The 27779-nt window shown below is 54.9% G+C and overlaps 15 protein-coding genes across 15 annotated transcripts; 7 read left to right on the plus strand and 8 right to left on the minus strand.

Annotated features, from left to right (window-relative positions):
* Nucleotides 1–484: 484 nt before the first annotated feature.
* Nucleotides 485–1811, minus strand: BAUCODRAFT_44145 (uncharacterized protein; the record flags this gene model as incomplete). The annotated part of the gene is made up of 3 exons (XM_007679309.2): nucleotides 485–563; nucleotides 626–1655; nucleotides 1760–1811. Coding segments are annotated over 3 exons (1161 nt in total), but the record flags the coding sequence as incomplete, so codon positions are not given.
* Nucleotides 1812–2654: 843 nt separating this feature from the next.
* On the minus strand, nucleotides 2655–3736 carry BAUCODRAFT_72155 (uncharacterized protein; the record flags this gene model as incomplete). The annotated part of the gene is made up of 2 exons (XM_007679355.1): nucleotides 2655–3047; nucleotides 3110–3736. 2 exons carry the CDS (start codon nucleotides 3734–3736, stop codon nucleotides 2655–2657), a joined length of 1020 nt encoding a protein of 339 aa, XP_007677545.1.
* A 1301-nt stretch (nucleotides 3737–5037) lies between these two features.
* On the plus strand, nucleotides 5038–9450 carry BAUCODRAFT_533144 (uncharacterized protein). Its single transcript, XM_007679611.1, has 3 exons — nucleotides 5038–5160; nucleotides 5255–5808; nucleotides 5861–9450. The coding sequence occupies exons 1-3, from the start codon at nucleotides 5145–5147 to the stop codon at nucleotides 9263–9265; spliced, it is 3975 nt and encodes a 1324-aa protein (XP_007677801.1). The 5' UTR covers nucleotides 5038–5144; the 3' UTR covers nucleotides 9266–9450.
* Nucleotides 9451–9506: 56 nt separating this feature from the next.
* Nucleotides 9507–10194, plus strand: BAUCODRAFT_532997 (uncharacterized protein). The gene has a single exon (XM_007679612.1). The coding sequence runs from the start codon at nucleotides 9748–9750 to the stop codon at nucleotides 10135–10137; it is 390 nt and encodes a 129-aa protein (XP_007677802.1). The 5' UTR covers nucleotides 9507–9747; the 3' UTR covers nucleotides 10138–10194.
* Nucleotides 10195–11408: 1214 nt separating this feature from the next.
* On the plus strand, nucleotides 11409–12323 carry BAUCODRAFT_533278 (uncharacterized protein). Its single transcript, XM_007679613.1, has one exon. It carries the CDS (start codon nucleotides 11511–11513, stop codon nucleotides 12150–12152), a length of 642 nt encoding a protein of 213 aa, XP_007677803.1. The 5' UTR covers nucleotides 11409–11510; the 3' UTR covers nucleotides 12153–12323.
* Nucleotides 12324–12635: 312 nt separating this feature from the next.
* Nucleotides 12636–13985, minus strand: BAUCODRAFT_35254 (uncharacterized protein). The gene has a single exon (XM_007679252.1). The coding sequence runs from the start codon at nucleotides 13762–13764 to the stop codon at nucleotides 12886–12888; it is 879 nt and encodes a 292-aa protein (XP_007677442.1). The 5' UTR covers nucleotides 13765–13985; the 3' UTR covers nucleotides 12636–12885.
* A 168-nt stretch (nucleotides 13986–14153) lies between these two features.
* Nucleotides 14154–14514, plus strand: BAUCODRAFT_123727 (uncharacterized protein; the record flags this gene model as incomplete). Its single annotated transcript, XM_007679614.1, has 2 exons — nucleotides 14154–14337; nucleotides 14402–14514. The coding sequence occupies 2 exons, from the start codon at nucleotides 14154–14156 to the stop codon at nucleotides 14512–14514; spliced, it is 297 nt and encodes a 98-aa protein (XP_007677804.1).
* Nucleotides 14515–14835: 321 nt separating this feature from the next.
* BAUCODRAFT_157740 (uncharacterized protein) lies at nucleotides 14836–16530 on the minus strand (the record flags this gene model as incomplete). The annotated part of the gene is made up of 2 exons (XM_007679615.1): nucleotides 15172–16530; nucleotides 14836–15124 (listed from the first exon to the last, which is right to left on the minus strand). Exons 1-2 carry the CDS (start codon nucleotides 16383–16385, stop codon nucleotides 14836–14838), a joined length of 1503 nt encoding a protein of 500 aa, XP_007677805.1. The 5' UTR covers nucleotides 16386–16530.
* Nucleotides 16531–17019: 489 nt separating this feature from the next.
* BAUCODRAFT_35256 (uncharacterized protein) lies at nucleotides 17020–18369 on the minus strand. Its single transcript, XM_007679253.1, has 4 exons — nucleotides 17869–18369; nucleotides 17664–17808; nucleotides 17551–17609; nucleotides 17020–17497 (listed from the first exon to the last, which is right to left on the minus strand). The coding sequence occupies exons 1-4, from the start codon at nucleotides 17979–17981 to the stop codon at nucleotides 17461–17463; spliced, it is 354 nt and encodes a 117-aa protein (XP_007677443.1). The 5' UTR covers nucleotides 17982–18369; the 3' UTR covers nucleotides 17020–17460.
* Nucleotides 18370–18627: 258 nt separating this feature from the next.
* Nucleotides 18628–20251, minus strand: BAUCODRAFT_35258 (uncharacterized protein). The gene has a single exon (XM_007679254.1). The coding sequence runs from the start codon at nucleotides 19769–19771 to the stop codon at nucleotides 18956–18958; it is 816 nt and encodes a 271-aa protein (XP_007677444.1). The 5' UTR covers nucleotides 19772–20251; the 3' UTR covers nucleotides 18628–18955.
* Nucleotides 20252–21681: 1430 nt separating this feature from the next.
* On the plus strand, nucleotides 21682–22752 carry BAUCODRAFT_72322 (uncharacterized protein; the record flags this gene model as incomplete). The annotated part of the gene is made up of 3 exons (XM_007679366.1): nucleotides 21682–21909; nucleotides 22012–22559; nucleotides 22614–22752. 3 exons carry the CDS (start codon nucleotides 21682–21684, stop codon nucleotides 22750–22752), a joined length of 915 nt encoding a protein of 304 aa, XP_007677556.1.
* A 296-nt stretch (nucleotides 22753–23048) lies between these two features.
* On the minus strand, nucleotides 23049–23534 carry BAUCODRAFT_50729 (uncharacterized protein; the record flags this gene model as incomplete). Its single annotated transcript, XM_007679322.2, has 3 exons — nucleotides 23049–23115; nucleotides 23170–23291; nucleotides 23349–23534. Coding segments are annotated over 3 exons (375 nt in total), but the record flags the coding sequence as incomplete, so codon positions are not given.
* Nucleotides 23535–23939: 405 nt separating this feature from the next.
* Nucleotides 23940–24417, plus strand: BAUCODRAFT_123733 (uncharacterized protein; the record flags this gene model as incomplete). The annotated part of the gene is made up of 3 exons (XM_007679616.1): nucleotides 23940–23978; nucleotides 24035–24097; nucleotides 24157–24417. 3 exons carry the CDS (start codon nucleotides 23940–23942, stop codon nucleotides 24415–24417), a joined length of 363 nt encoding a protein of 120 aa, XP_007677806.1.
* Nucleotides 24418–24622: 205 nt separating this feature from the next.
* Nucleotides 24623–25077, minus strand: BAUCODRAFT_149274 (uncharacterized protein; the record flags this gene model as incomplete). Its single annotated transcript, XM_007679617.1, has 2 exons — nucleotides 24623–24755; nucleotides 24812–25077. The coding sequence occupies 2 exons, from the start codon at nucleotides 25075–25077 to the stop codon at nucleotides 24623–24625; spliced, it is 399 nt and encodes a 132-aa protein (XP_007677807.1).
* Nucleotides 25078–26456: 1379 nt separating this feature from the next.
* BAUCODRAFT_149275 (uncharacterized protein) lies at nucleotides 26457–27188 on the plus strand (the record flags this gene model as incomplete). Its single annotated transcript, XM_007679618.1, has 1 exon — nucleotides 26457–27188. One exon carries the CDS (start codon nucleotides 26457–26459, stop codon nucleotides 27186–27188), a length of 732 nt encoding a protein of 243 aa, XP_007677808.1.
* Between the last annotated feature and the right edge of the window lie 591 nt (nucleotides 27189–27779).

Genomic DNA, 27779 nt, shown 5'->3' on the forward strand with positions numbered 1-27779 from the left:
GCCCCTCATGATTCATCTATCATGCATGCATGACAGAACCCAGCAAGGGTCGATTGGCTGGTCTCCGCAAGAGCTTCGAAGCGGAACTTGCTTGTTGAGCAGCCATCTGACAGCGCTCGCATACCCGCTTCATTCTGCCGATTAGGCTCAAAGTTGCCGTCTCTCGGCTCACAGCGCTTGCGCCAGAGCTGCAGCGAACAGCTCTAGCCTGGTGCAGCGAACGAATGGCGCGCGACCTTGGCGCAAAATTCTTCCACGATGTTAGGTTTCCGTTGATCAAAAGCAACAAGTAATAGCTCGGCTTGACGGCATGCTTAAGAGTAAGTTGGCCACACCGCACAGAGTGCGCGCGAGTCTTGCGTGGGCACGTGTGGGCGTACATGGCTTACTGTGGCTCAGCCTGACTGCCCATCATGACTATGTGTACATGCAAAGCTTGCCGCGGAAGTCAAGAAAGTTCCAGCCCTCTGGAGAGAGTATGCGCTTACGGCCACCAATGCATACGCTTGTAGCTTTCGATTACAGCTTCCACCTCTTCGCGAGTAATTCGCTCATGCCTCGGCCTGCAGAATGAATGCGTCAGCGAGACACCGACAAAGTACATCTGTGGTGCTTGACAACTCACCTAAAGCCGACAACGCTCTCGAAGCGGGTCCCATCTAGACTGAGATCGGCATCTCGCAGCAACTCTTTCTCCATGAACGGGCTCAAAGGCCCGCCATTCCCTTTGATCCCCGCGCTCTCTTGCAGATCGGCCCAGTCGTCCAGGGTATCGTCGTTCACGTCGTCAACAACATGCTCCAGATTGAGCCTAGCGAAAGTGTTCACTAGCGCATTCTGAAAGCCAGTCTCGATGCCGAAGAGCTGCTTGATGATGTTCGCCATCGTGCCCTGCGTTGTCGCGCCCTTGTCAACAACATTGAACACCACTTTGTCGCTCGACACATTCGGTATCCGGTCATTGTTCGCTCGCCACTCTGCTGCCAACCACATCGCTCTAGCCGCGTCTTCAACATGAAGGGTGTTGGTCCTCAGATCACTCCCCCACAACCATTTCATGGTCTCCTTCGGGTCTCGGCTCTGGTATACTCTCGCTAGGGCCAATTGCGTGCCCAGCCACCGTCCCGTGTAGGGACCGTACACATGCGGCATCCGAAGTACGCAAAGCTTCAGTCCGGGTATTTTCGCTAACTCCTCCTCGGCTGCAAATTTCCATTTTGCCTGCTTTGTGTGCGGTTTGCTCGTCTTGTCACTCTCCTTCTGCGGCGTGCGACTTGGGTTGTACACTTGCCCCGTACTGACCTCAATAAACGCCTTGACACCTCTTCTGGCCGCTTCCCTACCGACCGTCAAACTCAACTGATAGCTGCGCAGTTTGTATACCTCATCGTCTTGCGAGAAGCGCGTCTCACCACCGCAATTGAACACATAGTCAAACTCCCGCTTGCTTCCGTCTGGCCCCGGCGGTAGGTCGAAGATACGTGCTTGTGACTGTTCGCGCGAAGCGTCCGCCTGCAAAAAGTTCTGTGCGGAACACGCCTCTTGGTGCTCTGCCGCAAGCGACGCCAGCTGCGGTAATTGTTTGTCGACGAGACGAAGCGTTGATGCGAGTTGGTTGTTATGGATGTATTGCGCCAGAAAGCGACCGATGTAGCCTGCATTGTGTTCTTGTTAGCACGTCCTGGTAGATGCTGTCCGGAGTCATTGCCCCGAGCGCCGGGTGTCAGCGACGCATGCGCAACCGAAATCGAAACCTCACCTAAACCACCAATGATCAAGACAGCGGGCTTCGCGGAAGCAGCGGGGTTTGGTGCGGGGTGACCAGAATCGCCCATTGCAGCATGCAGCGTGAAGTTGCTATCGCGGACTCTATGTTCAACGAGCACTGGGAAAATGTCGGACGGTAAAGACTGACGTGAAAGATGGAAGATATTGGAAACCAAGACTTAGGCTCCCTGCAAACGTGACTGACTACTGATGTACTTTGTATGCCGGCAGCGAAGGATGGGCGGGAATTGAGGTTAGACGTAGAACGTCCGGCGAGCTGCAGGGTCGTACCATGCACCAATTGCCGAACGTCTTTGCACGATAGCGTCGGAACGGCGCGTTTGCCAGGCGCCTGTGAAGCGCTTTGGAAGACTGTTTCGAACCTTCTCCTGCATGATGCAGACTTCCTTCGCATCTGCTACGAACGTCGATTGCATTATTGTGGGTACGGCGCGCTTCGCCTTGTACGGCGGGTTGGTTGGGGAGGTTCCCAGACGTTTTGCGTCCTCCTCCAGCTGCTATCGCGCAGTTAGCGCGTAGTAGCCGTGATCCATAAACTAGCAACTTGCAGTGAACTTCTTGATATTACCGAGCTCCGTTTGGTTCCAACCGCGGTTCAAGCATGGTCGACCTGTCCGGATCATTTGCCGAGATAGCCATCCAGTATAGGCCCATGGCTTTGTACTGTCAATATCTACCGCATGGCATGATCATCCCATTCTTGGAAGATTGCGCAGCCGCTCTACGCTTTGTATAGACAATCAAGCAGCGCTACGGCAAGCCGGCGCTGCACTCCTGCGTTAGCGTAGATTTCGTACAATCGACGCATCGACCCATGAGACGGTGGAGGCTCACACGAGTCCGGCGGGTGCGCTGTACGGGCAGTTTCAATCGTTCACGATACTGTGGCAAAACAGACACCTCACGTCCAATTCTTCCTCCTGGTCTTCGTCGACATCGCGGATCACGATCTTCGTCGAAGCTGCTCGCTTCTCCCCTGCATCTTTCGGCTCGCCTTTGACATAAACAAGCGCTGTGAACGAGCCTTTCCAAGCAGCGGCAAGAGCAGGTGATTCGGCCGTTAAGACAACATTGTCGGCCTTGCTTTTGCGCTTTCCGTTTTTCTTCTTCTTTGGCGGCGAGCCGTCTGCAGCTCGACTTACTGCATCTTCAGCAATGCACCGCAGATGCATCCATTTGCGACAGTCCGTATTAGAGCACTGGACGATCATTTCGTCTGGATTCTGTGGCGCACGATCGGTACAGATCAGACGCAATGCCTATTGCTGTTAGTAGCCGTCTTTCCAAGCACGAGTCCAACAGACTCTAGAACATGACTTACAGAGAAAGTTTTTGTAGTAACGAAATCGTAGGTCTGACGCCAGAAGTGCTCGTCTGGATCCGGCATCTGACTATCATCGTCTGCTTCCTCCCAGTGATACACATCAAGTCTACCGTTAACAGTCATAGCGTCGATAACGTCCAGTTGATTCGTCGGAATCAACTCGTTCTTGCCGTGGTACGCTTTACGACCTGTATCAAGGTCTTCGGGCCGGTTGAGCCATGCGACTCTTAGGTAGACATGCTCCTGATCAAAAGCTTTGATGTCGAGTACTTTTGCCTTCCACTGCGCAGCGACGTCGATGCTCTGCGATTCGGCGGCATCGTGCTTAACAAGGATGCATTCACCTGTCCCGATGCTCTCGTTGCCTACAGTGAACTTCTTGTACTTCCTCAGACTTTCCCAATTGTTCATTGGCTTCACCTTGTACCGAACGTTTAACCGCTCTTCGAAGAGGCCCTCTTGGATAGGGAGTGGTGTACCTGCTCGCTTGCGTTTCCGATTAAGTGGTTGTGTCTCTACAGAGAACGGCTTATCGCTCGTGTCAAGATAGTCCTTCAGTCGTTCGCGATCCTCCTTCGAGAGGTCGTGTGGTTGAAGCGGCGACCTCATCTCCGCCGATGCCATGCGCTGGGATGGCGGACCGTTGACGGCATCACCACTGATCTCAGCACCCCTATGCCTATGGCTCGTTGTCTTCGTTTTCATGTCGACGGCGATGCGCATGTGCTACGCGGCATGCGGCGATAGTGTGCGACAGCCGGGCTGCGATGCTGGAGGAGGGTTCGCGAGGTGGCTGTGTGGACTCGACAATCCATGCAACAGTTTGCAATCCTAGTCCTTTTGACTAAGCACTCGCCCGGTAATAGTCGCCAAGGCGGTCTGTCTTAACAATGTTCGCTTCAATCTGCGACTGCTGGATCTCCGTGTCGTCGGAGTATCATGAAAGTTCGGTTTCGCGCGTAGCACGCGTTTGCTCGGCTCAACGGCGGCGGATCCGCGCAGGCTTCCCGCGTGGACCGTGCTCAGAGTGTATCTGCATTCACTGCGCGCAGTCATACATGCATTCCGATCACCAGATTGTAGGGTTCCAACGTGTTGCAGATCAATGGCAGCATGACGACGTGAAGCACTTCTGACTCATGTGTAAGTGATGTGACATCGGAAGGGCCCACGAACATGCATGGATACTGTCAATGAAGGCTAGATTCTAGGTCAAGTCATTGCTCATGAGTCGCTTTCGAAGCCTTAGAGGCTCACCGCCAAGTGGCCTCGACATTGCTCTTGTGATGAGTCGAATGACGTCGTTTCTCAGCCTGTAACCGTGGAGCACAATGCAGTATGTACTCATACCTATCAGAAGGCTTCAGACAATGGAAGCGCCACGCCCGCCGAGCCAGGCCGTGCTCGATCGAGTGGCTTGATGTTGCGGCGCGCGGCGCGCCGTCGCCATGTCACCATCAGTCAGCAGGACGTTGCGGTCGTCCACGGTCCCACGGATGTGCTACTCGACACCCGGAAATGTACCCTATGTTCTTCATGCATGAGAGTTGTGCATGGCATTCTAGCATTCATGGCGTAGCATTTACCGTACCATTCACGCTCCCGGACGGACCGGGGTAAGTTATACTGAGAGAATCGCCAATTCGACGCGCGTCATCCGTGCCGGTTCTACCCCAGATCTTTAGTTCGTCGGTGATGTCGATCCAATAAAACTCCCGTAGGCCAAGCGGTACGTTTGCGTTTGCGTTTGTCCATACTCCCTACCGGCTTCGCATTAATCGTGCTCATTTGCTGGTCAGAGACACTCTGGCTATCCATTCGTTCCAGGACTGCTGCTGCTTAGCGATTCCTGAATCTTGAAATCGCCTCCATCATCATCATCATCATCATCATCATCAAGATTAAGCCATCCACGAGCCACTGAGGTCGTTTCTTGCAGTGCGCTCGCCAGCTCCTTGAATCGTCGCCGACCGTAGATTCGCAGTAAAATAAAGATAATAAGCGTTATAAACAACAGGGACCGTCGTACAACATGCCTCGCTCACGTGGTAGGTTCCAAGTCCATGTTCCGGGGAAAGCACTTGTGTTACCGCCGGACCTTCCTATTCCAACGGGAAGAATTGCTGACAATACCCTACCCAGTTTTGTCGTTCATGAGCCAGTTCGGCGCCTCTCCTCGCTCGCCAACCACTGATCTACCCCCTTCGCCCACCAAACCGAACGCAACAGATTCCGAGAACACGCCGTCACCCCGGATGCAGCTCAACCTCGACACGCATACTCCAGACATGCAAGTCCACAAGATGGATCCGTACGTCAAGGACTCAGCGCACTCGCCGGCGACACCTTCAAGGGCGCGAGGTGACTCAAGAGCTGCGACAAGGCCGAATAGCATGATGCAAGCCTACCAGCCTCCGCAGGTGGATGTCGCGAACGACACGCCTCCGGAGTTACAGCCTGTGTTCAGCTACCTCAACAGCCATAGCAATAAACTATATCAAGAAGGCTACTTCCTGAAGCTGCACGATCTAGATTCGAGAGGCCGTCCAAGTCCGGACAGGGTGTGGGTAGAATGCTTTGCTCAACTCGTTGGTACGGTGCTGTCGTTATGGGATGCTGGTGCGCTGGACGCAGCAGGCGAGGACGGAGAAGTTGTGCCCAACTTCATCAATCTGAGCGACGCCTCTATCAAAATGGTAAGAATTTCACGACTGCTCTGGACGCTCCATGTTAACTCGGTATGCTTAGATTGAGTCACTACCCATGAACGGTGCACAAGGTGGCAACCTGCAGAATGTTCTCAGCATCTCAACTGCCGCTAATAATCGCTATCTACTACACTTTAACTCGCTGAATTCGCTGACACAGTGGACTGCCGGAATACGTCTTGCCATGTTTGAGCACTCAACGCTCATGGAAGCGTATACCGGCTCACTGATTGCCGGCAAGGGCAAGTTCTTGAACAATATAAAGACGATCATGGAGCGTGCGAGTCCAAAGTTTCCTCACGAAGACTGGGCGCGTGTACGGTTTGGAGCAGGTACAGCATGGAAGCGGTGTTGGTGCGTCGTTTCGCAGCCAGAGGAAAAGGAGGTTCAGCGGGCGCAGAAAGCGCTCAAGAAAGCCACGTCTGAGCGAGTGAGGGTGCCCAAGGGTCACATCAAGTTTTACGACACCAGAAAGGTCACAAAGAAGACCAGGCCAATTGCGACGATCACTGATGCATACGCGGCTTACGCCATTTACCCGCAGTCGAAGCCGCTGATTGAACAGTCCACATTGGTCAAGCTGGAAGGGTTGGTGACAGTTCACGGCACGCCAGAATCCATCACAGAAGGCTTTGTCTTCATCATGCCAGAAGTGCATCCTGCAGTCACAGGATTCGAGATGATGCTACGGTTCCTCTTCCCTGTGTTCGACGCCTTCAGTCTCTACGGCAGGCCCAACCGCTTGATCGCGGATACTCTTGACCAGAAGGGTCTTATGTTCGCAATGCCACGAGACCGGCGCTATGGCTACTTGGACATCCTGGATGTCTCAGCATTGATTCATACCGAAGGCAGCCAAGGCTGGACCGAGAGGCAGTGGAGGCGTGAGATGAAGAAGCTGACGTCCACTCGCATGGTGACGCAGATGGAGAACTCGCCCCGAGCCAGCCAGCAGATGGCATACCGCCGCAACACCATGACCAGCAGAATGTCGTTGCCACCCACCAGAGGTGGTGTTCGTTTCGAGGATGGCGCACCGGTCTCTGCACCCGGCTCGCGCTCCGAGTCGCCGACGCCGATTAGTGGTGCTGAAGGTCGCTTTTTTCCACCCCGGCGCATTGACTCCGCACCGCCATCAGCACATTCAAGTCCGCATAAGCGATCGGTTTCCGATGCGCAAGGGTACCGTCGATATGAAACACAAACATCATCACGTCTCTCCTACGAAGCCGGTCGCGCTTATGACGAGCCGCCACCACCGCCAAGACACACAGGCGCACTGAGTGCCGCGACTGGCCGGCCCCATGGACTGGGCTCGCTGGAACGCATTCAGTCCGAGGCGGAGGTGCCTACCTTGAGCTCTGTTGCGGGTGACGTGCAGACGCAGGTAGCAACACCACACACATTGCCGCCTGCACCGGTTACTAGTCCGCCCGCCTTCACGCACAACCCTTCCAGTAGACCAGCTCATCAGCCTTATCAAGCCCCTGAGTTAAGGCGCGCGCACTCGAATGTGGATGCCGCTACACTCTATCAGATGCAGAATGCAGTCCGCACGGAAGATGAGCCGGACGATGACTACTGGAACGGCGAGTTGCAGCATCGCAGCCAACAACAGCAAAGATCGGTAGGGTTCAATGACCACCCTGCGGAACGCAATCTCGATATGCCTGCTGATCAATTGCAAGGCATACTGAATAAGGGACGTGATCCTCGTCAGCGCTTGAGTACCATTATTGGCAGTCCACCTTCCGATGCGGAGTCGAAAGCTTCCCGCCTGCGCGAGCAAGCCTACATGCCACACGACACGGCAACAGGGGTACATCAGAGAGACGAAGCGACGAGAGGTGGACGCGGAACTCCGGACTCTCCACTTGCCACCAGTCGTAGCGTTGCAAGAAAGCCCGTGCCGAAAACAACTGCTGAACAACCACTGTCACTGAGCATACCGTCAGAGCAGCCAACGCCTCCGCATCATGATCGCACCGAGCCTCTCTCGCCTGACTCCCCAGTCAACAGTGAAAGCTGGGCGGGCGATGTGATCGATCAGGCCGTCCTAGAACGTGTGCTGAATGGAGACACAGCCAGCCGTACTGATACCATGCAATCTTCCGTCCCGGATTACGCTAGCACCGTGAGTTCGAAGCCGGAGCAGCGCAAGCCTGTAGAGAAGCCAAGAGCTGGCCGGCTGAAAACTGTTGGCGACCCGAATTACCCTGCTCTGCACGAACGCTCTGGGAGCGTGGGGAAGCTTGATACCTGGAACAAGGAGCAGGCAGAACAGCAGGCAATGATGCCTGCAATAGACTTCGGACCGACGCTTACGTACACACCGACTGGCAGACCGACCACAAGCGGAACCATGACGCCTGGTGCGAGTGGCGATCGAAGCCGGTCACGGTCGGGCGACCGCCTGATGGGCGCTTCCGGTGACGCTCTGGCGGAGTCCGCCCGGCAATCCTATTTCGGCGGACGCACGACGCCAGGCTCAAGACCCATCACACCGACGGGCATTGTTGCCTCGCCCTCACGCACACCGGATAGGAATAGCATTGCCTGGCAGCCGGCTGTGACTTCGCAGGGAGAAGCGCTAAGCAACAAGCAGAGTCTGACACCAGAGCAATGGGTGCAGTACAGGGCGGCCATGGCCGCACAACCACAGCAAGCACCTCCGCGAAGAGCTACGCCGAACTTTGCTCATCAGCGAACCTCTTCCGGCCACAGCGTACATAAGCTACGTCAATCCTTGACCAAAACGCCGCCCCCACTTTCAAGGATGCAGTCGGGCGACTGGTCCCATCTTGGACAGCCAGCCGATCAGCGCACACCACCTAGCCGGCCACATTCACGCGGAGCCGGGGCGATCCTAGGATCTGGATGTCCTGGCCCAGCCAACTATAGCGCTCAGCCCACAAACCTGACAGCAAAGGAGCAGATGCACGTGGCACGCGCTACTGGTATGCCCTTGCTCAGCTACACTTCGAAAGCGGACCAGAAGAAGCAAGAGGAGTATCAGCCTGGCCTGTTTGGCGCCCTTGCAGCACGTGAGCGTGAGAAGGAAGAGTCGAAGCGGCATACCATGAGCAGTTCGGTGGTACAGCAAGCCATTGCCGCTCGACAGCAGCAGCAGATGGAAGCGGAAGCTCAGGCCCAAATGCAGTATCAATGGCAAATGCAGCAGCAAATGTCACAACAGACGCAGTGGATGCAGATGCAGATGCAGCAGATGATGCTGGCTCAGAACCAGCCTGCTATTGGTTATGCGAGTCATGCTGGTCAAGGGTATAGGACTGCTCCCTCACCGGTTGCTGCACAGAGTCTATTCGAAAGTTCTCAAGCAGGGTTTGCTGGAAACCCATGGGAATCACAGCAAGCTCTCTCCTCAGCTCAAAGTCAATATAGGGTTAACCGGGCGTACGAAAACCGGCAGGAACCGCATCGTTGAGGCGTTTGCGCTGAAAGGAGCAAAAGGCAGGCTTGATGATCGAGCGTTTCAATATACGTAGGGTACAAAAGCGGTTGTCCATGCATCCAATGTGCGCGCCGCGACTCGCTGCGCACCCAGAAACTTGACGCTTAGCTTGAGGTGCAATAGATTGTGCACGCAGTCGCTGTATTCTGGTAGGCGCATGTTGTGATCTGCAACGATCGAACAATATTTACGCAGCCGGACAGCTCGCACGGGTTCTTCCACGGCAACTGCCGCGCCATGAGAGCTTCACCGGTTCAGCTGTAACCAGTCGTCAGCATTGATAACTCCCGTAGTATCAAGAGAGTTCCTAAGAGAAGGAACACTTGTAACACCATGGCGCCCCATGATGACAGGTCAAGAAGTCGTGTCGACACCGATGACTCAAACGCTGATCATGCGATGCACATCAGGCTTGAAACGTCGCCCTGTGACCGGTGAACAATCGTTTAGGCAACATGGGATGGAGAAGCGGAAGGCTGGAAGGTGTAATTACGCAAGGAATGCCTGCAAACGCGGCGTCCTTACTCTGGATTGCCAGCTTCACCGGTCTGTCAAAAGTGAGGCCGCCCAAGTCATTTCAGACGGAAGCACGAGGCTTCGCGGCTGCGCTCGGCTTTCGGCCCTTGGTTCGTTGGCTGCAAGCTACTGACCGGTCTGAAAGGCCCGCACACAAGGCTGACATCAGGCTATGCCTGGCGTTTGGACCCCAAGAGATATATATACGGGCACCGACTACCAAAGAGAGTGAATATGTTGGCTCAATCGCCATCGTTGCGGCCACGATACGAAAGCGCAGCTTTCGGAGCTCAACCACACAACCCAGCGGCGACTTCCTGCTCGAATGATGTCTCTGTTTCTTTTTCTTCACCATCACCCTGACCCTACCCCCACCTTCACCCGCCTTGATATCAGTCCGAACTTGATGTGTTCATAAATCTAGGCGGGCGCTCTTCATCCGCTCAATGATGACTACTCAAGACCGCGCAGCTTCCTGCCATCATTGTTGACGGGAGAAGAGTGGACACCGCACGCCTCACGACCCAGGTAAGCGATAGCGAGAAACACGCGTGGGCAAAGTTTGTCTGACCGATCCTAGTGCGTTCCACAGCTACAGACTCGTTCCAGTCGCCAATGCACTTTCGCCTACCCACCCAACCGCGTTGCGCAAGCTGCGCCCATAATGACCGAACAACGTGTGATCGAACCCAGCACTTGGAACCAGACATGCTAACATGTGAGTAGTGCTTGAGGGTCACAATGGCGCAAATGGCGACTTTCGTGGACTCTCCATGAATACTGGCGCGGGGCGTGGCTCCAACCGAGCCGTCAGACGTTAAGCATGAATCCTGTCAACCCCTGCGCAGGAGCTGAAGGAGACTTCACGCTTGGATAACCACGCCGCCGTTTGGCACCAGCTTTCAGACCGCCCGCATCAAATTTCTTCTTGCAGCTCGCTCTGGCCAGTGCGTCAGGACATAATTCTTCTTGGATACCTCAGGCTAACTTGGGCGCTTTATCTCGACCAGTGGGCGCTGCGTTGCCTTCAGGATCGGATGGCCTGGGGCACAATCGAAAAAGGCAACCCTCAACAGAACGGCGGCCTCACACTTGGGATGCCAAGCACGGGAGCTGATTGGCTGGAAAGATCCACTCGGCACGCCCGTCACGTGATGAGACTTCTATTGAGGCCAACCTGCCCAACCCGGAGAGCTTGGTGGGGAGTGTGTTCTGCGAAACGCCTCACATCATTGCATCCTGCAGTGCTCGTTGGCTGCCCTTTGTCGACCTTGTCGCCTCAGCGCCCTGAGCGAGGCACTATTACCACAATCCGGTGTTATACTTAGCGGACCGTCTTGCAACTTCTAGCCTCCCGATTGCTACTGTTCGAGCTCTGATTTTTCCATGTAAGCTGAAGAGTCATCCGGGCATGTCTGACTGGTGGTCCCGGACACAGCCAATACTTCGGCACTTTGAGTTTCCTGACGGTGACGATACCTATCTGGATCTCCATCATCCACCCGGGGATTATTATAGTTTCCACCCGTCAATTGCTGACTCGCACCCGCGGGCCTACCCTGACACAGTACTATTCGGGCAGACGTTGGGCGTGTTGACCAACAATGTCGGCCAACTTTTCGCAGACCCTCTCGGTCAGCCACAAGCGCCATACACACCCCCCATCTCAACCAGTTCGAGTCCCGCAGCCTCGAGTGAGTAGATGAGCTTTTACCAATGTTGTAATACTCATAAAGATACTGCAGGATCCCGGCACGTAGCTACGCATTACCGGCCGGGTGTGGCAGCGCCGACCTCTTGGAACACTCCTTTCCAGACAGCGGATATCGTTAATCAGTACGGACAAGCAACCTTATCCGCGCCCCTCCGCGATCCTTCCCTGCCGCCTTTGATGTATTTGGATAACTCCACGATATCTTCCACTCACTCCGCCCCTGTCTTCAAACCTGGAGCGCGACAGGCTATCGCGCCGACTCCTGCCGTACTCTTCGCAGCGCAGCATCTTCGACGACGACGACGATCTAGAGGTAATGTGCCGTGCGGCTATTGCGATAGTACACTCTCCGGAAGCTTCGAACGCAAGCGCCACCACGAGGTACACCATGCGATGGCTGCACAACATTACCATTGCACTGTGCCAGAATGTCGCTTCAACTATCCGAGGATGGATAAGTACGTCGATCACTGGAGAGTCGTCCATAATCGCGACCCTCGCCGTGAAGAGATCGCGAACATCAACGACGGTGTCATGATCAACCTAGGATACTGTTACTTCAACACCAGGAGCGATTGGTGCCCGTGGTACACGAAGAAGCTGCAGTGTATGAGCCTCCTACAGCGATAAAATCCTACATCAGCGCCAGCACCATCTCCCGCGTCAGCTCACACCTATTGACGAACTCAAAACACCCCGATACCATGATGGAAACACACACCTATCATAATGCTGCTTGCATCTCATCACTTCGACAACGAGACGCTCCGACGGACTCACTACCTTGCCACGAAACATGTGCACGAATGTGGAGTTGAGGTGTTGGTTGGATTGAGGGCGTATTGGGAGTCAGGCTGCACGTACTGGCGTATCACGATGGCGGATAATGAGGCCGACTACGAAGTGTATGTAGAGCAACACACTTTACCATGTGGATAACGACAAAGCTTTGTCGTACCATTACCACGGTCCATGTGTCTTGGATCAAGGTCCCTACCATGGACCAAGGTCTTCAGGTTGCTGTCGTATGTGGATATGATCATCACAGAAGTTAGTCCGTTTGCCCGCAGAAGGCTTCACGTGACATGTCAGCATCATTCGAGCAACGCAGAGCACGAAGACAATCGGTTCCTTGACGGTATCAATGCAGATACATACATGTTATATCTAGCGCCGATGTTTGCGGACATTGGGCTCATTCAACTGTGCAGTGCTTCCACCATACAGTGCTCGGACTGCGTCGCAGGCACGACGCTATCACCACGCTGCCAGCAATCGATCGCAAAAGTCCCGACGTGATCGCCGTGATCAGCTTCATTAACATCTGGCGGCATAAATTACGTTGTGCAGTAAGTTCCGTAAATTACGACAGCGCTGCAAACCCAGCTAGAGCGGCAATCATGACCCAACCCACCCAAGTCTGCGCGACAACCGATGCCGCGCCGGTGCTTGGCGCCGAGCTTGGCGTCGTTGTTGCCCTTGTTGTAGTGCGGCTTTCGGAAGTGGCGGGTACCTGAGCTGCCGCTGTCGTCACCGAGGGTGCAGTTGCGAATGAAGATGCGCTTGTAAGCCCCGTACTTGTTGATGTGCTGGCTGATGATGCTTCGCTGCTTGCAGCCCACGAAGAGCTGGCGGACGAAGGCGTGGCTGTCGAAGTGCTGCTTGACCACACATCCGTGCTCGTGGACGTTGTGGAGCAGCTGGTGCCAATAGCGCAGATGAGAGGTGTTCTCGTCGCGCTTCCTGCATGGCTCGAAGCCCATGCCGAGGTTGACGTCCAGCTTGATGAGGCAACGTATAGATCCCAGCTTGAAGATGCGCTATCGGTCTCCCAGGCGCTCCAGCTAGCGCTCGGACTGGCACGGCTGGTCTGCCAAGCCGTCCAGCTTGCGCTCGTACTAGCACTATCTACCCCCCAGGTATTCCAACCAGGGCTCGAACTCCAGCCGCGTGTTGTACTGGCTGCAGTGGCCGTGGCAGTCGCATAGCCGGCCAGGTAAGACGGAGAGTATGCTGCCGTGCCGGTGTAGAGAGGGCATCCTGGCACAGTGGTCTTGGGTGGCGCTCTCCCTCCGCCGCAGTCCAAGGGAGCACAGATCTCGCCGGTGCCAGGAACGACCCAAGCGATGCTGGCGCCGGCCGGAGAGGAGACGTCGGTAGATGTGCAGCCGGTGAGGTCGGTGCGGGCCACGACTGCGGTGGTGAAAGCAGCAAAAAGCAGGAAAGCCGTAGAAGTAGCCATGCTGAAGCGCAAAGGTGAGGCCGATCCTCGAATGATTACAGTCGTCTTAGAGTTCGTACGAAATGCAAGGGAGAGTGCAAGAGAGAGCGGAGGTAAATAAACGGGCTGCTTGAGCTTACCGCGCTATTTGAAGGCTTAGCACAACATTGGAAGGATTCACGGTGCGACGTGGACAAAGCAGTAACACTGTCGCAGATTGAGACTGATTCATCCTTGTTCCTGTTCGTATTCGTCCGAAAGAGGACACTGAAACCATCCTGCAATTTCCAAGTCCGGCCTGCATCCTTGGCATCACCGGCATCTCCACCTCCACCTCCGCATTATCAGCCTCTGATCTGCATTGACAGCTTTCCACCTTCACCGCCGTCCAGGGGGTTTAATTGGTTAGGATGTTGACGAAGTACCTCACTGCCGTCAGCACGGCATTCTCGCCCTTCAATGCTCGCTCAGGGAAGACGGCGCGCAACTTCTTGGCTCTGCTCCCGCCCAATGCGCGCTCCCGCATGGCTATAGACGTGAAGATGTTCGCTAGGGCAGATGTTGACAAGCCAGCTAGTCTCAGTCTGAAGTTCAGTATGTACCTTCGCAGCGTTACTACCACGGGTGATGGGTTGGATGGCTAACAAGTGTCACGCAGAAGACGGCAAAGAGATGAAGCTTGACCTGGAGAAGCTTAAGCTTAAGGACATACAGGTGGAAGTGGATCGGCATTCGAGACTGCTGAAGCGGCAAGAGGAACTCGCTGGATGATAGCCGGAGTTAGAATGACCTGTGATGACCGATGGAGGCATGACAAGCAGCGGCGAGTAGCCAACTGTGCCCAATGATGAAGTCTCGACCGGCTGTATCGCGTTCGCACGGTTGCGCATTGGGAGACGAGACAGGAGGACTACTGCCTGCAGACCGCATCCTTGCGGCGACGTCTGGGGACCACAATGCGGAGATGGCGCCAGAGACACCGTTTGCGGCTTGGCGGGCGAAAGGTGTGATGAAGTGACAAGGTCTGGCTGGCTGCACGGCGCACGTTCAAATATATATGTGGCTTCGTCAGATGCTGGAGGACTCGACCATCTACCGCATTGCCTCATCATCACTAACATTCGGTCGTGTAACAGCCAGATCATCCAGCTCCGGATGCAGCATCTCACCCAGCTCGGCGCTCAGGAGCAATATCTGCTCGCCATCCCGTACCTTCTTCGCTCCAAGATCCTCACGTATGAGGGAGACAGCAATTTCGGGAACAAGCACACTCTGCACGAAGCCCGACACGCCACCCGAAACCCCAGCGGAAGCGATAAGCTTGTCTTTGGCCGCATGATTGCGCAAGAGGTCGCCGAAGGAAGCGAGGATGTGGTCGGACCTGTGGAAATTAGCATTCGCTTAAGGGAAAGGCTGATCAAGACTTACATCAACTTTTCACCTCGCGGCCCATAATAACCCGCAGAAGCGCGCCGAGCACCGTCATCGTCGTCGGCCGCTTGTTGTAGAGACCGAGCGCCCTTCTTTACCTTTGCTTCCCATTCTCTGCGGAAGGAGCTCTCTATCTCGCCGCTGATGACTCGCTTGATGTGTGTCGTGTGCTTGCGCTGCTTCAGTCGCGTAGGTAGGCCATCCCAGTCGATGTCAGGAAAGCCGCGCTGCTCCCACACGTCTCGGGCATGATGTAACTTGTGATATCTGCAAAAGCGCTGTTGCCACTTGTAGGTGAAAGCCACTCCTCGGAGACCATGCTGGTCTTCAAAGTCCTCTCGCAGAGAAGGCATAACAGCGTCGCCGCAGATGGCACACTCGGGAGACCGCGGTGCGGCGCAGCGCACTTCGACATTTACCAGTTGCGGCGAGTCCGGATAGTCGCTAAGAGACGACGAGTCGTCTTCATGATGGCCAGAAACCGAGTCATGCTGACCAGGCTGCTTGAACGCAGCATCTGCACCAAACATGAACATATCAGACGTCACAGTTGGCCGCTTAAAGGCTGGCTTCGCGGCATTCGTCGTCTCCTCCACTGGCGGTATGTGCTTAAACCCAGCCTTCTTCTTCTGCACCGCATCCCGCGACCGCTGTTTCTGCGCCTTTCCACCATACTGCACAGTCTTCACCCTGGGCTGGGCGTGTACATTGGCGGTGTAAGCGGACATTTTAGGCTTCTTAGACTGCGAGCCCATCATCCAATCGACCGCCATCTCGTCGCTCTCGCTGCTGGGGTGTTCGGAAGCCGCCGTGATACTGCGCTTGTTTCCTGAGCTCTGTGGTGGGCTGCGCGTAGATAACCGTTGGGAACGGAGGTCTGATCTCTCCGATATGGGCCCAACAAGCGGACCGATTCGCTTGCACGTAGGCGAGCCAGCTCCAGGTGCAGTGGATGACGGAAGACTCGGCGCGTTTTGGAAGCCTGTCTGATGCTCGTCATCGCTAGATATGGGGTCGGCGTAGATATCGATATCGTCAACGACCTTCAGCCTGCTACTGTCTGTCGCGCTGCGCGCACTGTTCGTTGAAGATGGTGTAGGAAGCTGGTTTGCGCCAAATGTAGCATCGACTTCATGATCATCGTCACTGGCGTGCGACTTGCCCTTGACCTTTCGTAGGAGCGGTGCTGATCTGCGTGGGAGCTGTGGCATCGTTGTGGACCTACTGCAGGTGGTAACGTGAGGTGAGGTGGCACTCGAAGCTGCATATGCCTGCTTTAACTTTCACGCCGGTTCCGCGTCCACACGTGACCTGGACTGCCTTTTCGGCAAGCCTAACATTTGTACGCTGTCTCTATCTTTCGAGAGCTAACAAGCGCTTTAACAATGGCACCCTCTGAGCCTTGTGCAGCTGCGTAGATGATAAGATCGGCGAGACCTCGGCTGTTGTTTTGCGTTTTATGTATTAACCTTTGGGACTGAGGCTCATCAATCAGACGTCCCTCGTGGCGCAATTGGCTAGCGCGTTCGGCTGTTATCCAGCATTAGGAAAGCGAACCGGAAGGTTGGTGGTTCGGTACGTTCATACAAATTTCCTAGTATATGGACATTGCTGACATCCGCGAAAGAGCCCACCCGAGGGAGAACATACATAGCCCAAATTACCTTTTTTGAACTTTTCCGCTCGACAAGCAACAATCTTTTTGGGCTCCGATGATCGATCACAGCTGTAGATTATCTGGTGAGGCGACGGAGTCTTGTTTGATGTTTTACCGGACGCACCATATTCTACGAACGACCTTGGGGGAAATACTTGTACGTCTCTGGTTGGAAATCGAAATATGAGCCGCAGACTTCTGTAAAGCGTCGAATACCGCACCAGTTGACTTTTGATCTGCTTGTGCGGTATGCTGCTTTCCTATGAGTGATCCCTGTAGTGGCACACTTGCCGGACTCCGAAGCTCCTTCGAACTCGGCCAAGGCACCCAGACGCGGCCTGCTCGACCTCGAGGCTGAGTTGAGTTGAGAGATAGATATTACGCTGATTGAGGGAAGCTATTCACAAATCAAGCGGCATTGGCCCTTCCGCTAGTACGCCGTACATCCATTCATGTGCCACATCATTCTCTTGGCATCCACCATGCAGCAACTCCGCGCCATATCGTGTTGCTCCACCCGAGCTCGAGGACTCCGCTTATTCATTGAAAAACGCCCGCTTGCCGAATGGTTGACCGAAGCAAGTATCAAAGAAGCAGTTCAAGCGGACAGATGCGCTCTCGGTAACCGCTCAGTGCTGCGCTGGCGGCTGGTAGTTCATCGGTCTCCTGGCAAACGCTCGTCAGTCAGATCCGGGTCAGTGAAGTGATTTGGTACTTACTTGAACAGGAGGATATGCGGCTCGGGTTCATGGACTTCGTAGTGTTCCCATCCTAGACTCTAGCGCATGTCATTAGCCTCTTAGTCTTTGCTCACGCATTATCTAACACCAACCTGCGTAATGCCCAACCCTCTCCACTCCTCCTCCCACAGCAGCTTCAACGTCCCCCGCGATGGCTCAAAGTACTCCTTCGGGATCTTCTTCAGCATTTGCTTTGGTAATTGTACGTGCCGGTACTCGTAGTGGTCGTCATTGTATCTACATTTCGAGCTCGCCGTCAGCTTTGTCTTTCTTCCTCCGAACCAGGTTTCTTCACACCTCGAGGAGTAATGTATTGAGTCCACAAACTCGTCCAACGCATCCCTCTCCTTATCGGTCAATGGTCTGGCTGTCGGGTTCCGCCGTGTGAAGTCCACCTCCGGAGAAGTCATGTTGGCGGGCGTCGTCTTCCCCTTCTCTCCACCACCGCCGGGAATTGGAATACCTATGGTTGCGGCCACGGTCCCGCACGCTGAACAGATATGCTGTGGAAGCGAGAGAATTAGTATAGAGGTTGGCGATGTGGCTCGAAAGTGTAGCGTGACCACTTGATGCAGAATCGTTCTTTCCCGCTGCAGGTGGGCTTTTGGAGGGGTAGCGCTGCGAGGCTAATGCCAGGCACGCGGTTAGCGACGCGTTGACTTTGCAGTGGAGCTAGCGGTGAACGGCAGTGCAGAGGCTTTGGCGAAACTCGTCTCGAGATTGGAGCGCAAAGCAGACTCTGGAATGGATTGGTAGGAGATAGCTGTGTGCTAGCTGATCGCGCTTCAAATAGTGACGTGACTTTGTTTACCCAAATCGAACAGAAAACGGCGAGGGGCAACCGAATCCGCGTGCGGCTACCGTGCCGAGGCATCGGACCGCTGCTCCGAACTCCGATAACCCAAGCGCCTGCTTGCATGACGTTTCACCTGCAAGCGCTGTCAATCTGACACGACCGCGACACGAACGGCACGTTTCATCGGCACCTACTGTCGCACAGCGGTTTTGAAATGAGTGTCAATTCAAGACGATCTAAAAGGAAAATACAAGAAGAGTCTCCTCCTAGATACAGAAAACAAAGATGCTCTGCTCGACCCAAGCAGCCCGAGACTGTAGGAAGCATGCAACGCCAACCCCCCGTAAGCCATTTCCTGACCGTAAACGTGTTCACATAAGCTTTTTGGGGCTTCGCAGTCACTTGAATGAGTGGACGGCAAGATCTATGTCGTGACGGTCGTTACTAGATCTGCCAGAGATGGTTGGGCGTGATAGATGAGGATAGCACCATGGCATGCTTCAGTGTAACAAGGCACTGCATCTGCAACCCCTTCTGCTGTGCCAGACGAGAAAGGGTTCGATTGCTCCATGGAGTCAGGAGCACGGCTTAGATCCAGTCGGTGAAGGCTTGCTCCTCTTCGTAGAAGGTGCTGAAGACTAGGCTTTGGATCTCGGACATGTAGTCGCAGGCTGCGAACTGGCCGAGACCAAGGTCTTGCACCGCATTGAGATCCGCCTCAGTCTCAGCGTCACGGCTAACTTGCCCAAACTCCTCGGCGACTTCGTCAACCTGCTCGAGTTCCTTGCCGAAGGGTGCCTCCCGCGGTGCCTCTACGAAGGCGGACAGGGTCGCGACAGCGAACATGTCTGTGGAGTTACGCAGCTCGCGCGGAGGAGGCGACATCAGACGCTTGATGGAGTTCTTACGGTGGAGCTTCTCGTGAGCCTTCTTCGAATGCGAGGGCACACGCCTGGGGATCAGTGGTGCATCGAAGGATGTCTGAGACATGGTTGGCGTCTGATCTGGCGAGACCGCCTTGGTGTCGACCGCAGGCTTGAAGTAGCAACTAAGGTGGTTTGGCTCCACATCCACCGGCGTCGAGGGTGTAGAAAGCTCGTCGACTGAAGAAGCATCTGTCATGCTTCCGGCGGTCCGGTGGCTGCTGCTCGCATCGCTGTCATCGGCCGAGTGTGTGGACGAGCTCGACGAAATGCTGCGATCCTCGATCGGGTAAGCGCCCGGGATATGCTGAGCATTGTTGAACAGCGGGTTGCTGGTTGATAGGAGAGCCAGCGGCGAAGAGATCTGTGCGCGAGGAACAGGCTTGCTTCCGCGTTGGCTCGCAGCACGGCCGAGCCAGCCGGGCACCTTGATCTGCATTTCGGACTTCTTGTGCCGTACGGTGAAGGCGCGTGCGAGCATTTTGTCCAAGGTGTATACGGTGTAGTAAGCGTTCGAGTAAGGTGATCGCTTGTAGATTGCTTAAAAGTCGGACGACACTGTTCACGTGCTTATCGCGAATGAACCTCCAAGCTTAGTGACTGGGTGACGGCGGTCGAAAATGGCTATCTGCGGGACACTGTCCTGCGCAAATGTTGGGTGAGTTTGGCAGAAAGTATGGACAAGGAATGTAGGATGGTTCGCTGCAGCAAGACCTAGGCTGCGCAGCTGAGTGAGTGTGTCTGTCGTTGAACAATGAGTGAGTGTGAGTGTTGTGTTAGCACCACAGGCGCTGAAAATGAGTGACAAGGAGGGGCTGACAATGGATGTCGAAGACGAGACGCCGCACGGAGAGAGTGTGCAGACGGCGCTTGTATGCTGAGACTGAAGGGAAGAGAAGAGACAGATCAGGCGCCTCAAGCCGAAACGGCGAAGAAGGCCAGTGCGAGCGAGAGAGCGAGGGAAAATGCGGCCAGTGCGCCAGATTCGGTGGGGTGGCCGCACGTTGAAGCGTGTGCCGTCCGGAGCGACGGTCTGACGAACCAGACCCGCGGGCCGCAGAGTGCAGGCCAATTGGATGATGTGATCGACACCTGAGACTTAAGGCTAAAACACTTCTGGCTGCACGTCCGCTGACATACGGCATGTGATTGGTTGATACCGATGGGAAAAAGTATTCGTACCTGCAGCTGGCGACCAGCGCCGAGGTGTGTTCGATGCAGAGTCGTGCAGGAACCCATTCGGCTCGCGAGACGTGGAGATCGATCTGACAGCTCGCAAATGTACGTGGACAGCCTAGTAGGATACAGGACCTTTCACAATGAAAACATCTCGACAGATCTGTCCACTTAGGTGGACTTCGAAGCAACTTGGAAGCTAATGTGCTGAGAAGCGGACAATCACTTCCAGGGCGGTACTCCGGAGTGATTCGAAAACGTCGACCGAGCTTAAAGGCCTCTTTCTGCCGCACTGTCGCCGGTCGACCACGAACAAATTGCTCAAGAAGATCATCTACTTCCGAACAGTGCGATGTCGTTGATGAAACCCCAGACCTAATCAAACAATGGACATGAGCGCACCCCTGCTGCTTGCGTTCAGCGTGGAAACGATAGGGTGCTGCGCAGAATAATTGTCCGACTTGAACCTCGTTGGTCGCTGTCACCCTGACCGTTTCTTGCAACCCCCGAGAAGCTCCAAGCCCGATTCCCTAACGGCGCTGCTCTCATCCACTAAGACAGTATTTCGTAGAAGGTGCCCTGAGCACGGTGACAGCCGTTGTAAAGTGGCGGAACATGATACAAAGTCAGGAAGATGAGAGAAGTCACTAGCGCAAAGGCAGGAGGTAGGACTGTACATTGGATGTTGCATCCCTGCATGGTCGGCTTGGATACAAGGTCGGTAATCGTCGGCTTGGTATGGCATTCTTCCGCCCATTGTCTGGACACGCCAGAACCTTAGCCGTTGTACGTTGTAAAGTACGCTCGACACTCTGGCGTAACCGAATCTCGCCGAGGAACGCACGGACAGAAGGGGAAGTGCTTCAAGCGAAGTGTGATGCCGAGCTCATCTTCCTCATCCTGTCAGACCCAGACCTTCGCGCACGCAGCTCGTCATTCTTAATCAATACTCGCATGCCACCATCAATCCCGCTCAACGCCCCATCCACGCTCAACCCATTGCGCCGGCTCACGCACTCCGCTGCCGCAATTACGCTGGCTCGCCGCGCTTTCTCTTCAACCCCTCCAGTGGACCCTGACGTCTTCGGCCGGGGCCCCACCAGCGTCAACAAAATTCGGTCCTCACAAGCTCTAGCTCAGGCTAGGAGCAAACAATTGTCCTCTCACTTTTCCACCTCACCGTCAACACACTCGCAAACTACTGAAAACACAACCATGGCCACCTCCACTCTGCCCACTCGCGGCGGCTACGACAGCAAGGCTCCGTCCGTCTTTACGGCTCGCAAGATCGGCGCACCGCACACGCTTGAGCACCGCATCTACATTGAGAAGGATGGCGTCCCCGTCAGCCCTTTCCACGATGTGCCACTGTATGCCAATGAGCAGCAGACGGTGCTGAACATGGTCGTTGAGATCCCAAGGTGGACAAACGCCAAGCAGGAGGTACGCAAATGAAAGATTTCCTTCCAATGGCGTCACCGCCACTTCCGCTCATCCAGCCATTGAGTGTCAAGCATACGCTTGGCTGACATCTACTCGTCTTAGATCTCCAAAGACGAGGCTCTCAACCCCATCAAACAAGACACGAAGAAGGGCAAGCTCCGCTTCGTCCGCAACTGCTTCCCCCACAAGGGTTACCTCTGGAACTATGGCGCTTTCCCCCAAACCTGGGAAGACCCCAACGTCACCCACCCGGAGACCAAGCAAAAGGGCGACAACGACCCTCTCGACGTGTGCGAGATCGGCGAGCTGGTCGCCAAGCCTGGCGAGATCAAGCAGGTCAAGGTTCTTGGCGTGATGGCTCTGCTGGATGAGGGCGAGACGGACTGGAAGATCATGTGCATTGATGTCAACGACCCGTTGGCGCCGAAGCTCAATGACATTGAGGATGTCGAGAGGCATTTGCCGGGTTTGTTGCGGGCGACGAACGAGTGGTTCCGCATCTACAAGATTCCGGACGGCAAGCCGGAGAACCAGTTCGCGTTCAGCGGTGAATGCAAGAACAGGAAGTATGCGATGGACGTCGTGAGGGAGTGCGCGGAGGCGTGGGAGAGATTGATCACGGGCAAGACGCAGAAGGGTGAAATCAGCCTGTGAGTGTCGTGAACTTCTCATTCGTTTTGTTCGTTGAAGCTGACATCCGGTAGCACCAACACCACCGTTCCGCACAGCCCTGACCGTACCGACCCCAGCAAGCTCAACATTCCCAAGGGCGAGGACAAGGCGCCGGCGCCGATTGACCCAAGCATTGACAAGTGGTTCTACATCTCTGGTGCTTCTGCGTAAGCTTGCGCTTTGCAGTGCAGTACTCTTTACCGAATCGTCGCAGGGCGTGGCAAATCGTATGTTGAGACGACATCTGCGGGAGCTTCGAAAGACGGCGCAACCTGTTCGGGATTGGACGTCAAAAATGTCCGACATATATACACATCAGAGGTAGATGAAAGCTCTTGTTGCTTTGGCTTCTGCCAGGCAGGATATGCTAAAGCTGCAAGCTGCAAGCTGTAAGAACTGCTCGGCTAAAGGGCACCTACCCAGCTATTCTCTATTCGTACAATGCTTTTCCGTGAAAGAAGACATCGCTAATTGATGAAATTCACGCAGAAGAAGTGTAATATCATGCTTCCGAACACGAAGTCTGCGAATGCCCTGTAAATCACTGTTAGCATGTTCTGTCGTATCCTGAGCAACATGACTGCCTACCTTTCTTGCGATAGATTCTTGAAGTCGTTCTCATTGTCCGCGTTTGTTTGTATCCGCAAGCTCGCCGTGAGAACAAACTGGCCCACTGTCGCCGAAAAGCCGGCAAGGAAGGCATTGAACGGCTACACCACATACCGTCAGCAGCGTACTCTCTCCCACTGCCCTCTCACTAAACTCACGTAATTGCCCGCAATAACGCAATAAACAAACTGCAACCCTCCCACCACCATCAAGAAAGCCATGAACGCATCGATCAACTTCGTCCGCTGCGGCGTTTTCTCCACATAGTTGTTCCACAAGCTTATGGCTATTTGTTGGGCATCTTGGGCGTTGCGGATGTTGCCTAGCGAGGCGGAAGCATTGCTGGAGGTGGAGGTGGAGGAGGTGGATTGGGGTGCGCTGTTGTTCACTTTGCTGTGCGTGGGGGAGGGTTTGATGGGTGCGGCGCTGGCGGAGGTGTGGGTGCTTTTGACGGCGGAGGGAGGGACGGCTGCTGGGGAGGGCTGGCCTTTCTTGGGCGGCATCGTGGAGGGTTGGTTGGAGTGTAGAGGTGGAATGGGTTGCTTGAGCGGGTTCGATTGCGCAATGGAGTACTGTAGTTGAGACGTTGCCAGTTGGCATGCATGTGCCATTGCGTGCCACGCCAGCGAAGCTTCTTGCGGAACGTTCCGTCTCCAGCTGTGAGCTTCAGTCGAGCAATCACTACATGTACCTTTAGATCGCACTCCTTGAAAGCGGCTTCTCGCTCAGAGTTCGGCGAAGAAATCGAAATGTCAAGCAACGCGAGTGTGACACAGCCTCGTGTCATGGTATGCTCTGTCAATACGACATGTTGCTGCTCAAAGCTGATCCATATGCGCACCAGGCCCTCCACTCGATCGCATACATTCTCGCTGGCCTCACGGCCGGAGGTGGGATCACTGGCTACGTATGTTGCACTCTTCTCAACGACATGCTTGTCTGGCTCTAACCAGTTTTGTTGTCCAGATTCGCGCCGGCTCCGTCCCGTCCATGGTCGCCGGTTGCAGCGTCGGCGCTCTCTATGCCGTTGGCGGATACCGCATGCAGAACCGACAGACCTACGGTGTGGAGCTTGTCCTTCTCGCCAGCATCATTCTCGCCGGCTCAAGCATCCCGAGAGCGATCAAGACGCAGAAGCCATTGCCTATGGGACTAAGTGCGCTAGCCGCATTCGGCCTGTATACGTTTGGGATGGAGTTCGCGAGTGCGAGAGGGAAGGCTGCCTGATGGAGTCGCTGAGACGCAAGTCTCTACGTTAAAAGCAATAACGCTTCAATGTTCAACACCGTTGTTCATACCATGTCCCTCTCACTCATCTACTCATGATCCTACACGCTGACGTTAGGGCACCGTCTTCGGCGCACTCTCCTCGCGCCACACGCCACGCTTGGTTGACATGCTCCACTGGGTATAAAGTCGACGAGGCTTGTGTCTAGTTGACGGAGGCGTTGTCGGTCGATCTATTGTCGTTGGCAGGGCCGTTACGAACATTGACTGTTGCAACATTGCTTGGCGGGTTCCCTTCGTCGCTGTCCGCACCCCTCGCAAGGGTGAGATTTTGCATTCTGTCTAACGGTAAGCGCTACGGTCAGACGGGCATTGATTCTCCAATCGAACCTACTCTACATCGACTCGATGGTCGAATCCCTGGGAGCTTCGAAGCGACATGATCTGTTGACGGCCGTAGAAGACTGCCGTTACGACACCGACAGCAGCCAGAACGATACCGAGGAAACTGAAGGTGAAAGCGATACCAGGAGCTTGCAGCGACGGGTTTGCTGTGCTCAATGTGTACGTTGGAGCAGCGGAGGCGGTGGCTGTTACAGCCGGGCTTGTTGCGATGAGACTGGTGAACGTGCTATAGGTAGTGCTATCGGGTGAGGCCATTTTGCTTTAAGATTCGGAAGGAAGTAAAGTGGTAAGGCAAGCAAGAACATGGGCTGGTGGAGTATTGACCATCCGATGTCGAAGCCGTTGGAGTTCGACGGGACGGACATCCGTACTTATGTGTCGAGACTGTGCCAGATGGCAGACCTAGTCGTGATTCGCATCGCGGAACAAGACAGCAATTGTCGGTGCGTCTACAGCAGAGCACCTATACTGGCCATGTTTTGTCGGTGCTATGCATGAGTGACGTCCAAGCTGTCCGTTCGAGGCAATTGCCATCTACTGATACGTGTGAAGTATTGTGGGCGCAAGACGTTGACGTGGGTAGCTGCCACTTCAGGCGAAGAGTTGTCGGTGCAACAGGGTCCGTCAAGGCGGATGGAGGACACACGGCTCCTCCACGCTGCGGGTTGCACGGAGCGAGCTGCTTTGAGTACTAAGTTATCGGTGCAAAAGGGGTCCAAGCCTTTGGGCGACACACGACAGTATCAAGGCTGCGAGTTGCATGGCGCCATCTGCTTCGGGTATTGTTTTATCGGTGCAAAGAGCAGGCTGGGCAATATTTTGTCGGTGTCAGTGGGCTGTGCATACTGTAAGCCGCAGACTGTTTCAAGGCTTGCCGAGCTTGAAGCTGCATTGCGATGCGCGATCACTTGTCAACCTCAATCCTTCCGCACCCACGGCGTCCGCAATCAGGCACAATTTGTCGGTGTCATCTGTGTGGCGTTCTGCATGACTGGTAGACTGTGACGCCGGCCGATGGCAACATGCACCTATGTACGAGCCTTGACGAAGCCATCCTTCGGGCGCTTTGAATACTTCCCACAGCTTTCACATCAAGGCCCCTGAGCCGTTACGTCCATCTCGCCATGCCGGAGACACATCGCTGCAATCAGTGTGAAAGGACTTTCAGTCGTCCTTCGTCTGTCAAGCGACATATTGAGCGATTCCACCCTACAAGCAAGCCAGCCCGTCTATTCGATTGTAGCACGTGCGGTAAAGCGAAGTTCAAGAACTTAGACAGCCTTCAAGCGCATGAGCAACGGGTTCATCAAAGCAATCGTCAAGTCGTCTGTCCATTGTGTGGCAAGCAATTGGTTTCTGGCGAAAGCTACCTCCCCAGGCATGTCGCTACTTGTTACAGTCGATATCGCGACTCGCTGTGCGAACGAAGCAGAGAATTGCCCAAGCGTGCTGTAAACGTACGCCTCCCAGACGGTATACCTCGGGCGTTCCAATGGAATCGGCATGACCACGTTCCTGGCCAGGCCGAGGTTATGCATCACTCTCAACTTCCAGCACGTTACACTCGACCGGTCCGCTTTAGAAACGCATATGAGTCACTCGATCTTGCGCTCCGCGACAGTACTCTGGTGATAATGAACAGGATTGATCGCCTAGCCCGCGCCATCGCAGACGACGATGTAGCGAGTGTAAGCGAACAACTCCTTCAGCTTGCCGAACTTGAGATTACACCGGAGACAATCGAACGTGTGTTCAGAGCAGTCACGGGCAGTTGGATACTCGTACAGGCGGCTATATTTGAGGCGGTGGAGGTTCTAGAACACTTGCTCGCTTCTAAAGCATTCGCCTCCAAGCCCAAGGCTGAAGCAGCATTGTGGAGAGTTTGTACGCGATACTACTTTTGTTATTATCACGACGAAGAGAAAGCCGTCTATATCGCAAGAAAGTTGATCAACCATGGTGTCGCAGTAGACGCACGGAACGGTCACGGCATGACTCCGCTGATGTTGGCGCTGAGGTCGGCGCCGAAATGGTCTTCGTCGCATTCGCTGGTCTCGCTGCTGATTCAGAGTGGCGCCAACGTGAACAGTGTAGACTTGCATGGAAAGCAGCCGATTCAGTACTGGATGGACGCCGTCAATGAGCACTGTGGTTCCATGAGGTTGGTGCAAGTGTCGACACAAAGTCTCGAGACATGCGGCATACTGCTGGTCGAAGCAGGTGCGAAGACGGACGTCAGGCGTCAATGGCGTGGCGACAGTCCGTTGCACGTCGCCGTCCGCTTCGGTATGAACCGCCTCGTTGGCATTCTCGCACCCAAGACCGTAAAACTTGACTGGAGAACGATGGTGGCGACACACCACTGACGCTAGCGTTGATGAATGCTTGTTTCAGTCCCACGGATCGGTACGATGAAGGGAAGAATGCTGATGACATCCTCCTAGCTCTGCTGGCCGTGGGAGCCAGTGGCATTGTTGCTTTGGAACCCTTCAGGCAGGAACCTGAGTGCGCTGGTGTGCTTCAACAGCTGAATGATACGCTTCAGCGCATGCAAGCCCTTGTTCCCACCCTTGCGCTCGGAGGCCCGAGAGTGGGAGCGGACGATGTGTTCGAGCTTGACAGAACAACTCAGGGGGTGGGCGGGCTTTCTGCTACCGCCTAGCCAAGTGTCGTTCCATGGAATCGACACATTCAACTGAACGGCGTGCGTGGCTAATTCGCGGCAATGCAAGGAGGCGATCATTCTGCTCTGGATACCCAATAACAATGGCTTGATACTCCCTGGCCACATTCGTCCCATCTCGTACCATCTTGTTGCGAGCTTGTGCGCACAGTCCTCCATCTGCGAGTCGGCTGCTGTTCGAGATAAGGCACCGTTACGCTAGGCGCTGGTAGCGGAGCCTCGGGTGAGGCTGCTCAGGGCTCGGTGAGAGTAGGCATCCAGCACTCACCCGAAT

Source organism: Baudoinia panamericana (assembly GCF_000338955.1).
Source record: "Baudoinia panamericana UAMH 10762 unplaced genomic scaffold BAUCOscaffold_8, whole genome shotgun sequence".
In the NCBI taxonomy this organism is placed as follows: Eukaryota; Fungi; Ascomycota; class Dothideomycetes; order Mycosphaerellales; family Teratosphaeriaceae; genus Baudoinia; species Baudoinia panamericana.

Coding starts and splice junctions, on each gene's coding strand:
- BAUCODRAFT_533144 (XM_007679611.1), top strand. Junction 5,809..5,860: donor GCGACGCCTCTATCAAAATG/GTAAGAATTTCA, acceptor CGGTATGCTTAG/ATTGAGTCACTACCCATGAA.
- BAUCODRAFT_532997 (XM_007679612.1), top strand. CDS start 9,748: ATGGGATGGAGAAGCGGAAGGCTGGAAGGTGTAATTACGCAAGGAATG.
- BAUCODRAFT_533278 (XM_007679613.1), top strand. CDS start 11,511: ATGAGCTTTTACCAATGTTGTAATACTCATAAAGATACTGCAGGATCC.
- BAUCODRAFT_35254 (XM_007679252.1), bottom strand. CDS start 13,764: ATGGCTACTTCTACGGCTTTCCTGCTTTTTGCTGCTTTCACCACCGCA.
- BAUCODRAFT_35256 (XM_007679253.1), bottom strand. CDS start 17,981: ATGACTTCTCCGGAGGTGGACTTCACACGGCGGAACCCGACAGCCAGA. Junction 17,610..17,663: donor GAGGGTTGGGCATTACGCAG/GTTGGTGTTAGA, acceptor GACATGCGCTAG/AGTCTAGGATGGGAACACTA. Junction 17,498..17,550: donor CCGCATATCCTCCTGTTCAA/GTAAGTACCAAA, acceptor AGCGTTTGCCAG/GAGACCGATGAACTACCAGC.
- BAUCODRAFT_35258 (XM_007679254.1), bottom strand. CDS start 19,771: ATGCTCGCACGCGCCTTCACCGTACGGCACAAGAAGTCCGAAATGCAG.